At 57.1% G+C, this 12741-nt stretch overlaps 4 protein-coding genes across 4 annotated transcripts; all 4 read left to right on the plus strand.

The window, feature by feature from the left end:
• Positions 1-482: 482 nt before the first annotated feature.
• BJ171DRAFT_107545 (uncharacterized protein) lies at positions 483-2302 on the plus strand. The gene is made up of 4 exons (XM_053105431.1): positions 483-985; positions 1188-1349; positions 1442-1652; positions 1833-2302. Exons 1-4 carry the CDS (start codon positions 617-619, stop codon positions 2117-2119), a joined length of 1029 nt encoding a protein of 342 aa, XP_052966581.1. The 5' UTR covers positions 483-616; the 3' UTR covers positions 2120-2302.
• Positions 2303-3409: 1107 nt separating this feature from the next.
• BJ171DRAFT_505968 (uncharacterized protein) lies at positions 3410-6364 on the plus strand. Its single transcript, XM_053111098.1, has 2 exons — positions 3410-3684; positions 3919-6364. Exons 1-2 carry the CDS (start codon positions 3652-3654, stop codon positions 5980-5982), a joined length of 2097 nt encoding a protein of 698 aa, XP_052966582.1. The 5' UTR covers positions 3410-3651; the 3' UTR covers positions 5983-6364.
• A 482-nt stretch (positions 6365-6846) lies between these two features.
• On the plus strand, positions 6847-8598 carry BJ171DRAFT_568253 (uncharacterized protein; the record flags this gene model as incomplete). Its single annotated transcript, XM_053113511.1, has 6 exons — positions 6847-6907; positions 7115-7644; positions 7725-7946; positions 8082-8250; positions 8395-8483; positions 8583-8598. Coding segments are annotated over 6 exons (1086 nt in total), but the record flags the coding sequence as incomplete, so codon positions are not given.
• Positions 8599-9468: 870 nt separating this feature from the next.
• On the plus strand, positions 9469-12210 carry BJ171DRAFT_599290 (uncharacterized protein; the record flags this gene model as incomplete). Its single annotated transcript, XM_053114915.1, has 7 exons — positions 9469-9862; positions 10046-10278; positions 10397-10472; positions 10638-11116; positions 11261-11518; positions 11643-11715; positions 11812-12210. 7 exons carry the CDS (start codon positions 9469-9471, stop codon positions 11871-11873), a joined length of 1575 nt encoding a protein of 524 aa, XP_052966584.1. The 3' UTR covers positions 11874-12210.
• Positions 12211-12741: the final 531 nt, after the last annotated feature.

The raw sequence follows: 12741 nt of genomic DNA on the forward strand, positions 1-12741 counted from the left end.
GCGACCGAATCAATCTCGGGGGCGGCTTGCATTTTTTGACCACGAACAATTGCACTTTGCTCACTGCCCGAGAGGTCCCCATACGAATCTTGCTTTGCCGATTGAGTGCCAAGCAGCATCGACCGCATTTGCACATCCCGCTGGTCACCAACGACCATACCCATCGACACCGGTCGCAGCACATCCCAGGCACTACTCAGTGCGACTCGGGCTTCAACAGTCTCGACTATTGGTCTCCGTCTCTGCTGATACCGGCCCACCCGTGCGATACCAGCGTTGGCTCAGACAGATTCAAGCACCACATTTTGACCTTCCGCATTGCTCGGCCGCCCGTCCGTCGAGATACCAAGATACCCTGAGCTGCATTCGTGGTCCTTGGAAACCAAGGCAGCCCAAGGCCATATCTTTGCTCTTCTTGGTCCACACCTTTGACCAAGAACCCTCGCCGAGCCATATTCGGGAGTATCCCGCGCAATCGCCCAGACACATCGCTCAGGCACATCGCCATATAAGCACACGACCGCTTGCATCCCTGGACAGGCCCTTCGTCACTACCCTCCTTGGACAGGCTTCTTCATCATTACCCTCCTTGGACTCACCGACGATAGCCCACCAAATGCGAGACATATTTCGATTAACTCGGTCTCGATCCAACAGCGCCTCGTCTGCCGATGCCTCCCCAGCGGTCAAACTGGATCCCAACACTCGGATACTCCAGCGATCGAGAACCGCCTCAGATAGCGTTGGTGTCGATGCTGGAAACCGTGAGCTTACCCTCTCCCTCAGCATTTCATCGGAACTAACAGCAAGCGACTCGCCGTCGCTTGCGACAAGTGAAGGCCCATCGCACGAACCGACCCCAAAGCCTCGCACCCGAGGCATCTCCTGTCCAGACTTTTCAAGCTATACCAGCGTCGATCAGAACCACCAGTCCGAGATCACGAAAATCGTAAACGAATGTCGGTCGAAAAAGAACTGGCTGGGGGTGAGCACTGCGCGGTGGTGTGCAATCGACGAGGTATATCGGGCATCAAGATGCAGTCCTCGCTCCAAGATATCGCTGGGGCACTGCGATGCTTTAGTGGTTTGAACAAACGCCGTGGTCGGGATCGGTGCTATCCCCGTCGATGGAGCCAACCACGATGGAGCAGCTTGAGCGACTCACAATCCTTCATGTTCGACTACAGCGGCGAGTGAGCAACACCCCAAAGAAGCTGCCGATCCCGGAGAAACCTGACATCAGGTCGGTGGTCATGGTCAAGGCGCATGTGGTCGGCAAGCCCAACGACTGGAAGAAGGTGTGGCTATCGCTGAAGGACGACAAATTGTATATGGCCAAGTCAGAAAAGGCAAGCATCCGAGCTCTCTGATAGTCGTCGCTTGGGCCAGCATCATAGTGCCCGCATCAGGTCTTCGTCCTGCTCACCCACACCTCACACAGGACCACACAAGCTTCTGCGTTCTCCGGCTGGAAGACCAGTGTGTGATCGATCCATCGCCGATCGCAGACCTGTGCAGCTTCCGGGTGCGGTTCCCGCCAAACATCTACGATGACACTCGATGGTATTCGTTCTGTCTCGAGAGCAACGAGACAAAGACCATATGGATGAATGCCATGCTGCAGGGTATGAGCTGGCGTGAGAGAACACTGGGTGAGTACCGATGGCAGCCGAGGAAGCACCGCTGCATCTGCTCTCGCCCCTGACTATCCGTTGCTCGCCCCTGACTGTCCGTTGCTCGCCCCTGGCCCATCTCCTCGTCTTTGCTCATCCCTTTGGCTCTCCTCTGTGGGCATCTGGCCTGCTTGCCTTGGGCTATGTTTTGTCCGGCAGCCGAACTCGGCCATGTCCCAGAGATCATGCTGTACACCTCGGACGAGTCCCGCATACCTGCCAAGCTCTATCCGTTCAGCGACCAGCACGATTTCCAAAGCGGTCTTCCGGCGACATCGAGGTCAAAGTACGAATGGGGTGGGTGGTGGTGCACCGAGCAAGTCCAGGGCGGAGCAACCCAAGGCCTCGCAAGCCCCTCGATGGCGGGCGAGATGGCCCAATCCGAAGACTCTCGAGCTAGCGATTCAGGCGAGATTGAGGAAGTGGGATACCTGTCCTATACCTGATGCAGAGAGCGCAGGATCGACCGAGCTCCAGGGTCGGCACTGTCTCTGCACACATCCTCGGCTGGGGGATGCGGGATCTGTGGAATATATCGGCACCATGATCGTCTCGACGATATCGCGGTGGTCGAACCTTGGCCCAGGCGCCGACCAAGGCCGGCCATGATCATCAGCCTCTCGATCTGGTGTGTCCACGGCTGCTGGCGCCTTGGATTCCCCAGTCGAGCGGTTGCAATCCAGCGAGCCGCCGCTGCTGCCTGCTCAGCTCCGCCCCGCCAAGAGAAACTCATGCGGAACTGTAGCGAGGGGATCGCTGTTTGGATCTCTCGCTGGGGCGGCGGCCGGTTGGCGGGCAGATCTTCAAATGTCGCTTTGGCCAGGGTTCTTGGCGCTTCGCTGGCCCTGGGCTCGAGCGCGAAAGCGCTTGGTGACGGGAGTCTGTCTGCATGAGCTATAGAGGCCGATGGGGAGGGCCGCTCGAGGCCGCCATGGATTCCACGATGATCCAGAACAGACCCAGATGCTGGATCACCACTTGCACGAGCTCGCCGGCATTCCAGCCAGCACAGAATACGACATGCTCATGTCCTATCTCGACTCGATGGTACTATCTCTGCATCTGCATCTCTGCATCTCTGCATCTCTGCATCTCTGCACCCCACGGCAAACGGGCGGCGCTGTCGCTGGGCTGTGCTGCCGATGGACTCGCACAATCGGCCCCCACCCAGAATATCGCCTGGCCACATTTCCGCCCCCAACTGATCCCCCGGCCCTGCAACTCAGAGCGGCGAGCTTGGCGAGGTCGTTCTTGGCCTCCAGCTCTCGACAGGAAGCGAAGCAGCCAGAGATGCATCCTGGGGCGGCGCTGTGCAAGTCAGCTCGCCGCCGGATCTTATGAACAGCTTGGTCGAGGGAATCGATAATAATGGACCTGAGGGAACCGCGCTGGATGATACCGGGCGACTGACACATGGCGTTGTATTCCCGGCTTGCTGGGATGCTGTGGGTGGCCAAGACCTCTCGCACAACATCAACCCCAGTTGCTGCATCAGCTGCGAGACGGCCACCGCAGCACCGCACAGAGACATTGCTTCGCCGGGTAAGTTGCAGCGAGGACGGGACTGCATATGATGCATCCAATTGTTCTTCTGGCCTCGAATCAGTTGCTGACGAACTTCGATACACATCGCCCCTTCTTCGTTCTGACACATCCCTTGCTGACCCACAAACCGCACTCGATCGGGACATTTGCAACCGACTCCGTCATCCCGCACGCTGTCATTGGGTTTTACCAATCCGTATCTTTGCGCTTGTCCGCTGCTCACTCTTACATCCGCCTTTGCCGCCGCTGTTACTGCTGCCATCTCTGCCTCTCTCATCGTTCCTTTGCCCAATCCGCACCCTCACCCGGCTGTCTGTATCCCCACTTGCACATCCGCCCGCCTGTGCCCCACAACCAACACTCCCGTGCATCGATTTTTGTCCTTGCAGAATCCACCCCACACCCCGACATCCTCACCTGCTTGGCATCCGCAATGTGCGAGGACTGCTGCGAGATTTACCAAAAGGTGAGTCGTCCCACACTGCCACACACAACGATGCTGATGCTGATGGCGGCCGTAATAACCGTGCACTTCCGAGCATCCACCAAAGGCAGCGATCTCGAGATTGCAGTTTCCACCGGGGTGTGGCCTGTGCGCTGCGGGCCTCCCGAGCGGCTCGTCGTCGAGAGGGTGTGTTTTCTATCTATGCTGACGGAGCAACGGTTCTGTCGCTCTCTATCTCTCTGGCCTTCCACACAGCGCTTGGCGGTGATCCAGCGACTGCCACAGGATGTGCTGACGGTTCTCTGCGGCATTCTGGCCGTCAACGATCATCTGCTCGACGACATTTGGTCGAGCGACGTGGATGCTTTGACAATGGCGGATCTGCTTCCTCACCTGCAGCGCATCCGTGCAAACCATTATATCAAGAGCGAGCCGGAGCTAGAGCAAGAGCCAGCGCTGGAACCAGCGCAAGAGCCAGCACTACAACCAGCGCAAGAGCCAGAACGAGCACCAGAGCCAGCGCAAGAGCAGATGCAGATGGAAGAGCAAGAGCAGATGCAAATGCAAGAGCAGATGGAAGAGCAGATGGAAGAGCAAGAGCACGAGCACGAGCTTGGGGCAGAACAAGAGGGAGAGCCGGAGCAAGAGGAGGAGCAAGAGCGAGAGCTGCAGCCGGAGCAAGATCGCTATCTTGACCAGGATCAGGAAACAGAACCAGAATACGAGCCAGAGCACGAACAAGAATATGGGGTTGATTCGGGGCGAGAGCACGATCCAGAGCAAGTTCCAGAGCCGGACCAGGACTCTGAGATCAAGCAATTCAGCAGCAACCCACAGCAGGCTCCTGACCCAGTGGATACACCGATGAAGATGGAGCATCCGGATCAAGATGCGGCCCCTGCTGATGTATCCACGACTCCAGCAACACCTCCTGCCGCACCCGCACCCGCACCCGCACTCCGAGCCAGCGAGCCCGCATCCCGTCTGCAGACCAGGTCACTAACGGGGCCGTATACCCGAAAGCCCACCAAGGCGCAGGGATACGGCAGCTACGAAGACATGATCCTTCTCGCGGTCCAAGTAATCGGTACCAGGTCGAGCGTCAAGCCGAGGGACATCTTCGACTGGATGGAGAAGCACATTCCTCAGCTCCCACCCCGATTCCGGCCATCTGCCTCGCAGGCTCTCAAGAAGACCACGGAGAAGGGAAAGCTGATTCGGGATGCCCGTGGCAGCTACTCGCTCAACCCAAAGCTCCGACTTCCCAGCACATCCTTCCAGAAGCCCTTCATCCAAAGCATCGTTTGGCGGCCACCGGTGCAGTTCGTCGGCGGAGTCTCGGCTGCAGCGATGACACCGGTGCTCACGCCGATGATGGCACCAGCGATGGTGCCTGTTGCACCAAATGCTCCACCATCCCAGACCCATGCTTACATGCGTCCCGAAGCGCCGGTAGCTGCGGCTGGTGGAGCTGGTGGAGCTGGTGGAGCTGGTGGAGCTGGTGGAGCTGGTGGAGCAGGCAGCATCGAAAGCCCTCAGCCGGCAAGGACGGTTTGGGTCCCGCAAATTCAGCCCAAGGCCGAATACCAAGATCCAATGCTGGCTTCGCCAGAAACACCGATCCAAACGGCAAAACGGAGCTATGTCTTTGGAAAGACTCTGCTCCAGGCGGGGCCTGCCAGCCCTCCCAAGAGCTTCCCGGCCCAATCCGAAGCCGACCACGACAGCGATGCCACAGAAGACGGAGAGGAAATCGAGGTGCTGTACAATCCGAACGAGCGTCGCAGCCCCATCGGCAAGTCGGCGGTGACTTCTGGATGGCGGGTAGTTCCTCGCAGGCCCGCAGGCATATCATCGCCGTCGTCGTTATCGGGCCAGTACCCGGACTCTCGGAAGCTGGCTTCGGCCTGGACCTCGACACCCACTTCCTTCCGTCCATATCCGACCTTTTCACCAGACCATCGGCACGAGGATCACTCGCCCGAGCCTACGAGTGCGGCCGGCTTCCATCCGAATCATCCAAGCCATTCTAATTATTCAAATCACCCAAACCATCCAAGCCATCCAAGCCATTCTAGCCACCACGGTCCAATTCCGTACCGTGGTCAGTTCTATACTGCTCCGCCCGCCGAGCCATCCTTCAGAGACGATCTGCTTGCCAGATACGGATCAGGATCGCCGATTCACGCCGCCTACCCCTATCCGACGGGGACGGAGAGATTCGCTCCATCGGATCGGAAAAGTCCCATCCAATTTAGCGGCCGCAGAAGCGATATTTCAACAGGCTGGAGTTACGATCCAAAACAAGGCGCTGCCTGATCGCCGACTGGGTACCTCCCTCCCTTCCAAGTGCGGCCAAGCCTTCCAATTGCACGGCCTGCGAACAAGCCCGTGCATGGAATCCGCGTATTGCGTGGTGGTTTGCGGTCGCCGGCGCTGGTGCAGAGCCCATATCGAAGGCCTATCGATCATGCCGCAGCCGACATCTACCCTCCCCTTACCAAAAATACTGACAAGCTCGGGTGCGTATAGAGATGTACTGATCCTCTTAATATGATCGGGGACGCCGAACGCAACAGGTACCACTGACGTATAATGCTCAGTATACGCTTTATGCCCATGTACTTTTCTCCCCTCCCTCCTCTCCCCTTCCTTCAGTGAGCCGATTGTCAAACCAAAAATATATATATATATATATGCCTACCATCGCATCCGGAGGGGATCGGATCGGTTTTCCCTCATTTTTTTCATGATAGTCGCGGAAGCAAAGACGCGAAGGCGGAACTTGCGCTGATAGTTCCAGTAATGATCCAGTCATGGCAGCATACTACCAGCTTCGCGCTCGGAAGGAACCTGAGCAGCGATCATTTTTTCGGGCTGCTGTCTGGTCAGCTCACTCGAGCTCTTTGGCCGCCGCCCTTTGGTCCATCGACACCATTCAGCTGAGTGGCACACATTGTTTCGGCGATGGTGTTCTGATTGGAGAAAGACAACTGGTCTCTCTAGAGCCACTCAATTGCAACGCCTGCATCAGCACACTCAACAAGCTGATTCCGGGACACAGAGGCCACCTCGCCTCTCGACTCAGAAACCGCAGCTATCTGTGGCTCTGCTCATCACTTTTGCCTCGTTACTCTGGCTGACAACAGTCAAGCACAGCAACAAGCATCATTCCACGAAGCGATGAAGCGCAGCGAGTCGTTTGGACAAGGCAGACGGTCAATCTCGAGGGTTAACTCTGGCGGTGAGTGCCATGGAGTAGTATAGGGTATGGTGGTGACTATACCACTCATGGCGACTCTCCAGATCTCCTTTGCTGGCAGCAACGACAAGCTAGGGTTGTCGTGGGCCGACTTTGCTTGTACAAGGACATAAGACTACTGGCCGATCTGGTGGTCTCGTCTCGGAAGCCCCATCCGAGGGGTTGCTAATGCGGACTTGTCTCGAGTAGGCGCCAGCCGACGCAGTTCGGTCACGACCAGCTCCAAGCTGCCCTCAAGCCGATCGAACGACGGCATGTTCCAGCGAGACCAAGCACCAAGGAACATCGCCAACTCGGTTGAGCAGTTCCGGACGCCGGCTGCGCTGAGCTCGCAGTCCTTTCTGGACCTTCTCCAGCACTATTCTGGGCTCGACTCGAGCGACGATATCCAGACCCTCCAGGCCGACCTTGTGCTGGCGTCCCAGATCGGCCAGTCGCTGCTGACGCAGAATCAAGAGTTCCACGAGATTGTGGCGAAGGTCTTTCAGAGCCAGTGCGATATCGAGCGCGAGCGCGACGAGCTTCTGGTCCAAGTCGAAGTTCTCAGGGCATCGTTGGCCCAGGCGACAAAGGAGCGAGATGCGCTCGAGTCACAGTGCGAGCGCCAGCAGAGAGATCTCGATGATGCCCACGGACGCACTGAGCAGATGGAGCACCGGATCCGAAGCCTCGGCTTTGATGAGAAGGAGAAAGGCAAGGGCAACTTCCTCGCCTTGCGAGTGTGCAACTCTGGACATGGGCAGTGGCCTGCTTCCCGGCTAACACCCCGGTCGGTTGTTGGTTGACAGAATCTCTCCAGCAGCAGCTGGACGAAGCGGCCGAGTCTGCATCGGCACTCCAAACCGAAACCGAGTCTCTGCGCACCCAACTGAAGCAGTCAGCGACAGAGAGGCAAGCAGCTGAAACCAGGATCAGGTCTTTATATCAGGACCTTGACAGCCTCCAGGAGCTGCATGAACACCTGAAGCAGTCCCAGATTGCTCAAGCAGCCGAATGGAAAGCCAAGCTTGAATCTCTCAAGGTAAGAGAATGCGCATCTGTTTCAATTGGACTTGCCATCGAGTGAAGAAGGGGCAGACGATACTGCCTGTGACCTGGGCTGCAATGCCACTCGACCGTCATTCAACTCGAAGCTCGCATGACCCATCGACAACAGACGGACCACAAGCAACAGCTCGAGTCGATAATCCAACAGAGCCATCAAGTTCAGCCGCATTCACCACGACGCGGACGGCACAATGAGCCCTTGCTGATGGTTGACAGGTCCTGCGAAACGGATCCTCAGGAGTCGTTCGCACAGGCAGAAGCTGTGTTGAATAGTCCAGGCATGTCTGCACTGCACCAGTGGATTGCTAGCTCATCATAGGCGCCAGTACACTCGGCCTGATTTCATGGCGGCCTCGAACACCGACCTAGTATCAAGCAAGACACCATTTACCATGGTACCCGTCTCCGACCTCTGCAAGCAGATTCGACCAAGCCAGACCCGATAAAGCAGATTGCCGGAGCACTGCAATCAGATTTGGCGGCATGGAAGGCGGCCGCAGAGGCATACGAGGTTCGGTGATGGCATCTCCACGATAATGACCCTTCCCATCCCGGCTGGGGTGACAGCAGGGTGTGATTTGGCTCGACACTGACGTGCTGTTCGTCCCAGGGAGACAAGACGCAGCTGGCGCTACTGCTGCATATCGTACAGGGCTGTATCAAATCAGACGGCGATCCATGTACAGGTACAGTGGGATGGTCGATGCATGACCTTGGCTGGGAATGCCCGTCTGATCGACTGAGCCCACCGACGGACCCACAGAATGCAAGGACGGCAGAGACTCTGCAAGTGCGATGCACGAAAGCGATGCGGACTCGACGGCTCGGAGCAAGATTACAAACGGTGATTCGATGTCGGCTCTGCGGAGTCAAAGGACTGCGAATGAAGAAACGGACAGAGTGCTTGACAAGGATGGTCGGCTGCTCCAAACAGGATATCGAGCAGAAACACAGCCATCCGAGCCAGCGAGCGACAATGGCGCACTGGATATGGCCTCATATGATATCTATGTCAATATATGACAACCTTCCATGTGTCTGGAGCTCCTCTGCTGAACATGTGCCTGCTCGCTCGGTAGGGAGCTTTGACTCTGGACAAGCCGTGACTGCTCTACCTGGCGACAACAGGGCTGGTCTGTGAGAATGTACGGCAATGTACGGCAATGTCTGCAAGGCAGGCGGTTCGGTGGAACAGCGAAATGGACGCTGATGCTTGAGTGAACGAATGTTCGATTGGTCGATTGGTCGGGTCCGGTGGATTGAGCAGGAAAGTCTGGCGGCGAGCATCCCACCCAACTCTACTGAATGCGAGGCATAGCCAGCCTCTGCACCCAGAAGGATGCAGCACCAAGCAGATGCGGCAGAGTGCCTCCTTTCCTCTTGGACAAGACACCGCGACTGCTCATCACACAACAGAATCTCGCTTCCGTTACCGCCGCGGCAATCGTACCGCTCTCCATCCGTCAAAGCAGAGTGTGTTCCAGTCAGACCCGCGAATGAGTGACGATGTCATCTGCCAAAGACCACGATCCAAGTCAGGGTCTCGCGAGTCGCTCCACCAGCAGATTTACCAAAGCTTGCAGCAGCAACAGCAGCACAAGTCATACGATGACCTCTATCAGGACCTGACGCTGGCCTCGCGAATCGGGCAGTCACTCTTGTCTCAGAACCACCAGCTTCAGCTCCAGCTCGAGTCCTCCACGGGTGCCCTGCAGAGCGTCAACGGAATGGTCAAGGATCTGGAGACGGCCCTGGATCTGTCGATCTCACGGTGCAACGAGCTGGAGCAGGACAGAGCGGCTCTGACTGCAGAGCTCGACGAATGCAGATCCCGAATCCTGGATCTGGAGCGTGCTTTGAAAAACAGCAGTCGAGTGCTGCAGGACGCAGGTACGGCGGCATCGGTTCACTCTCCATGACCTGGGAGGCACAGGGACGGTGGAGCAGCCACATGTCTCGAGTCGAGAGGGTCAATACGATAGTGAATACTCGGGAGGACGAAGAATTGATATGCCACATGGCACACAAGTGGAACTGCCCGAGATTAAAGCTATTGTTTGTCGGGGAGGTCAGAAAATCTCGAGAACCACATTGCCGATCTCACAAACTCAAACGACCAGCTATCGAGCACCTTGATGCTGGCGAACCAGCAGGTGAATGAATCCTGTGACCAGCAAAACCACCTGCTGCAGCTGGTGGAGTCGCTGAATGACGAGATCAATGGACTGGTAGAGTCCAGAGCCGAGCTGAAGCGACACATGGATACCAAGATCAAAGAGTGGATGGAGAGATACAACGCCGCAGAGGTAGGTCGAGTTCGCATCACCTGTGGCAGCACCAACCCACCATAAGTGCTCGCTTGAATGGGATTGCAATGGGCCGCGGGCATTCGCCGTAGTTGAACATATCGTTTCGTCTCCCCAGGTCGAAAACGAGAAACTCAGGAGCGTGATCAAAAAGAAAGGCGAGCGTCGGGCACGATCGCTGCGAGAGGCGAAAAGTAAGCTACCGGATTCCAGTTGTATCTGAGTGGCAGCCACGTTGGGCCCGATCGCACTCGGTCGCTGAATCGATGATGTCGTCTAGAGACTTGGCTTGGACGGGCATATCGAGCTGGCGGACATGCGCTGCTGGCAAACTGACGAACTACCCTGGGCCTCTGCAGCGCTGTCGAAAACAAGCGTTCTCTCATCTCAGGACTCGATGCTGAGTCTTGAGACCTACGATCTCTCGCTCGTTGAGGCGCTGCGCAAGCAAGTGGCCGAGCTCAAGACCGAGCAGAAGGAACTCGGCGGTCTCATCGAAATACTCCGCGATGAGAAGAGCGCACTGGAGCAACAGGTCGGCGAATATGAGGCCCAGTTTGGCACACTGGAGGCAGAAATAGACGCTACCCACCGTCCCAGCATCAAGTTTGAGAACCTTGGAGCTGCCTTGGCGATACGAAGCTCTGCCATTGATTCAAGCGGAGGCTTGGCAGCGCCTCTGAATCAGATGCTTGAGAGCCAAGAGCGAAGATCCAGCAGCTCCAGTGCAGCGTCGGCAAAGCCTGTGGCCGAGGAGTGGGTCGAAGCCGTCGACACGGTCTTGGGTATCCTTTCAACGCTGTTTCAGAGCGAGCAGCGGCTCTCGGAAATCCGCAAGGTGAGGGTGGCAGCAACCATCAGGGTGACAACCACCCAGGGCGACAATCATCCAGGATAGCGATCATGCAGGGCGACTTTTGATGTGGTCGACATTGCGTCCAGGAATTGGTCCGGTCTTTCTCACAGAGACGTGCATCGGTAGGACGAAACGATGCGGTATCTAGCACTGGAGCTACAGAGTCGTCTTGGGCCGGGCAAGAAGGAGCAGCTGGAGCTCAAGTCTCTGGAGAATCTACGGCAGGCTCGACGAGCCAGTCGCTCCCGCTTTGACAAGAATTCGAATCCCGAGGGGCGCTCGACCGCAAGAAGCCGATGCGGGAGCCAAACGGCAACAACGGCAGCCGCGCTGACAAGCAAGCAAGTAGCAATAGCAGCCTCGAACGTAGACCCGGTCCGGCCGGTAAATATGTCGTCGGTATGGTGGAGCCAGCGACGCCTCGACACATCTGCGTGGGCGCACTGGTTTCTTCAAGTGCAATGTGATTTACGTCAAACAGGTAGCTAACGAGCAGCAGTCTTCCCAGCACCGACCAGCCTTCCAGAGCACCCAGATATCAATTCCTGCAAAGGTGGACATATTGACAACGGTAGACCTCGGTGAGTCTGGGGCAATGGTGTTGAGATGGAGAGTTGGTCACCCAGCGGTTTCAGCCACACTAATTAACTGCGACGGTCGGATTGTATGGGGTTTAGACCTGCTGCAGTACATGTGGAGTCACCTGTCGCTGCAGAAGCTCGGAATGCGGACGGCGTAATGCCTATGGCAGAGCCAACGCCCAAGCAGCATCGCCAACGGCAACCAGGCATCAGAAAGTACCGGCAGCGTTCTATCGACTGCGACTGGAATCACCGGTTTCCTCACACAGCCCATCCGAAACACCCGATACTTTGCCCAGAGATTTCTGATGTGCACTTGGACATGCCAGACAGCATTCTTGCAGCGAAAAATGGCGCTGCGCTGGAGGACTGCAGCGAGCGAGAGCCTTTCATGGCATATGCCAAGCCGGGTCTATACCTTGATATGCCCAAATTTCCAGTCTCATGGGACCAAGCTGCTCTCTGCCGGTCCGGAACTGGATGCACAGCTGCTTGAGGCAGTTAGGCAGGGTGGCGAGTCTCCAGCCGAGATGCATAGCACCGCAAGATGATTTCCGCATGACCCGGAACAACGGGTTCGTCAGGAGTATTAGGAACCTGTGCGATGCGGGCAGCTTCGTCAATGTTTCCACGATCAACCGAATACAGCGCCATTTGGACATGGATGCTCTATGGGACCAGCTGGCGTGTCTACGGGTGGGTGATGGCTGGCTCGGCGAGGGCAGCACATGTCGATCTAGGAGCTTGGAAATCGGGAGTCGCCCCCGGATCAAGGCCATTAGCCGATAACCACGAGGCATCGGCGAACGGAAGCGGTCCAGCCGGCCATCTCCGCTTCCCCTGATGAGCGGATGGCTCTCGGAGAAGGCACCGGATTTTTCGCGGGAACGGGACATGTGCCAGACCCCGCACAGCAAGGCCGGGCGGGCACATGCACAACCAACTCGGGCGGTGGGGAGAGTGATTGCTCGGCCGTCATGGGCAGTCACGCCATCTGTACCCAGCATCAGCCAGTGCTTCGACTGA

This window comes from Polychytrium aggregatum (assembly GCF_025602895.1).
Source record: "Polychytrium aggregatum strain JEL109 chromosome Unknown BJ171scaffold_19, whole genome shotgun sequence".
Lineage (NCBI taxonomy): Eukaryota > Fungi > Chytridiomycota > Chytridiomycetes > Polychytriales > Polychytrium > Polychytrium aggregatum.

Excerpts from the sequence above, each read along its gene's own strand:
- BJ171DRAFT_107545 (XM_053105431.1), top strand. The coding sequence starts at position 617 with ATGCGAGACATATTTCGATTAACTCGGTCTCGATCCAACAGCGCCTCG. Across the intron at positions 1,350-1,441 it reads ATATGGCCAAGTCAGAAAAG|GACCACACAAGCTTCTGCGT; the intron begins GCAAGCATCCGA and ends CACCTCACACAG. Across the intron at positions 1,653-1,832 it reads CTGGCGTGAGAGAACACTGG|CCGAACTCGGCCATGTCCCA; the intron begins GTGAGTACCGAT and ends TTTGTCCGGCAG.
- BJ171DRAFT_505968 (XM_053111098.1), top strand. The coding sequence starts at position 3,652 with ATGTGCGAGGACTGCTGCGAGATTTACCAAAAG. Across the intron at positions 3,685-3,918 it reads GCTGCGAGATTTACCAAAAG|CGCTTGGCGGTGATCCAGCG; the intron begins GTGAGTCGTCCC and ends CCTTCCACACAG.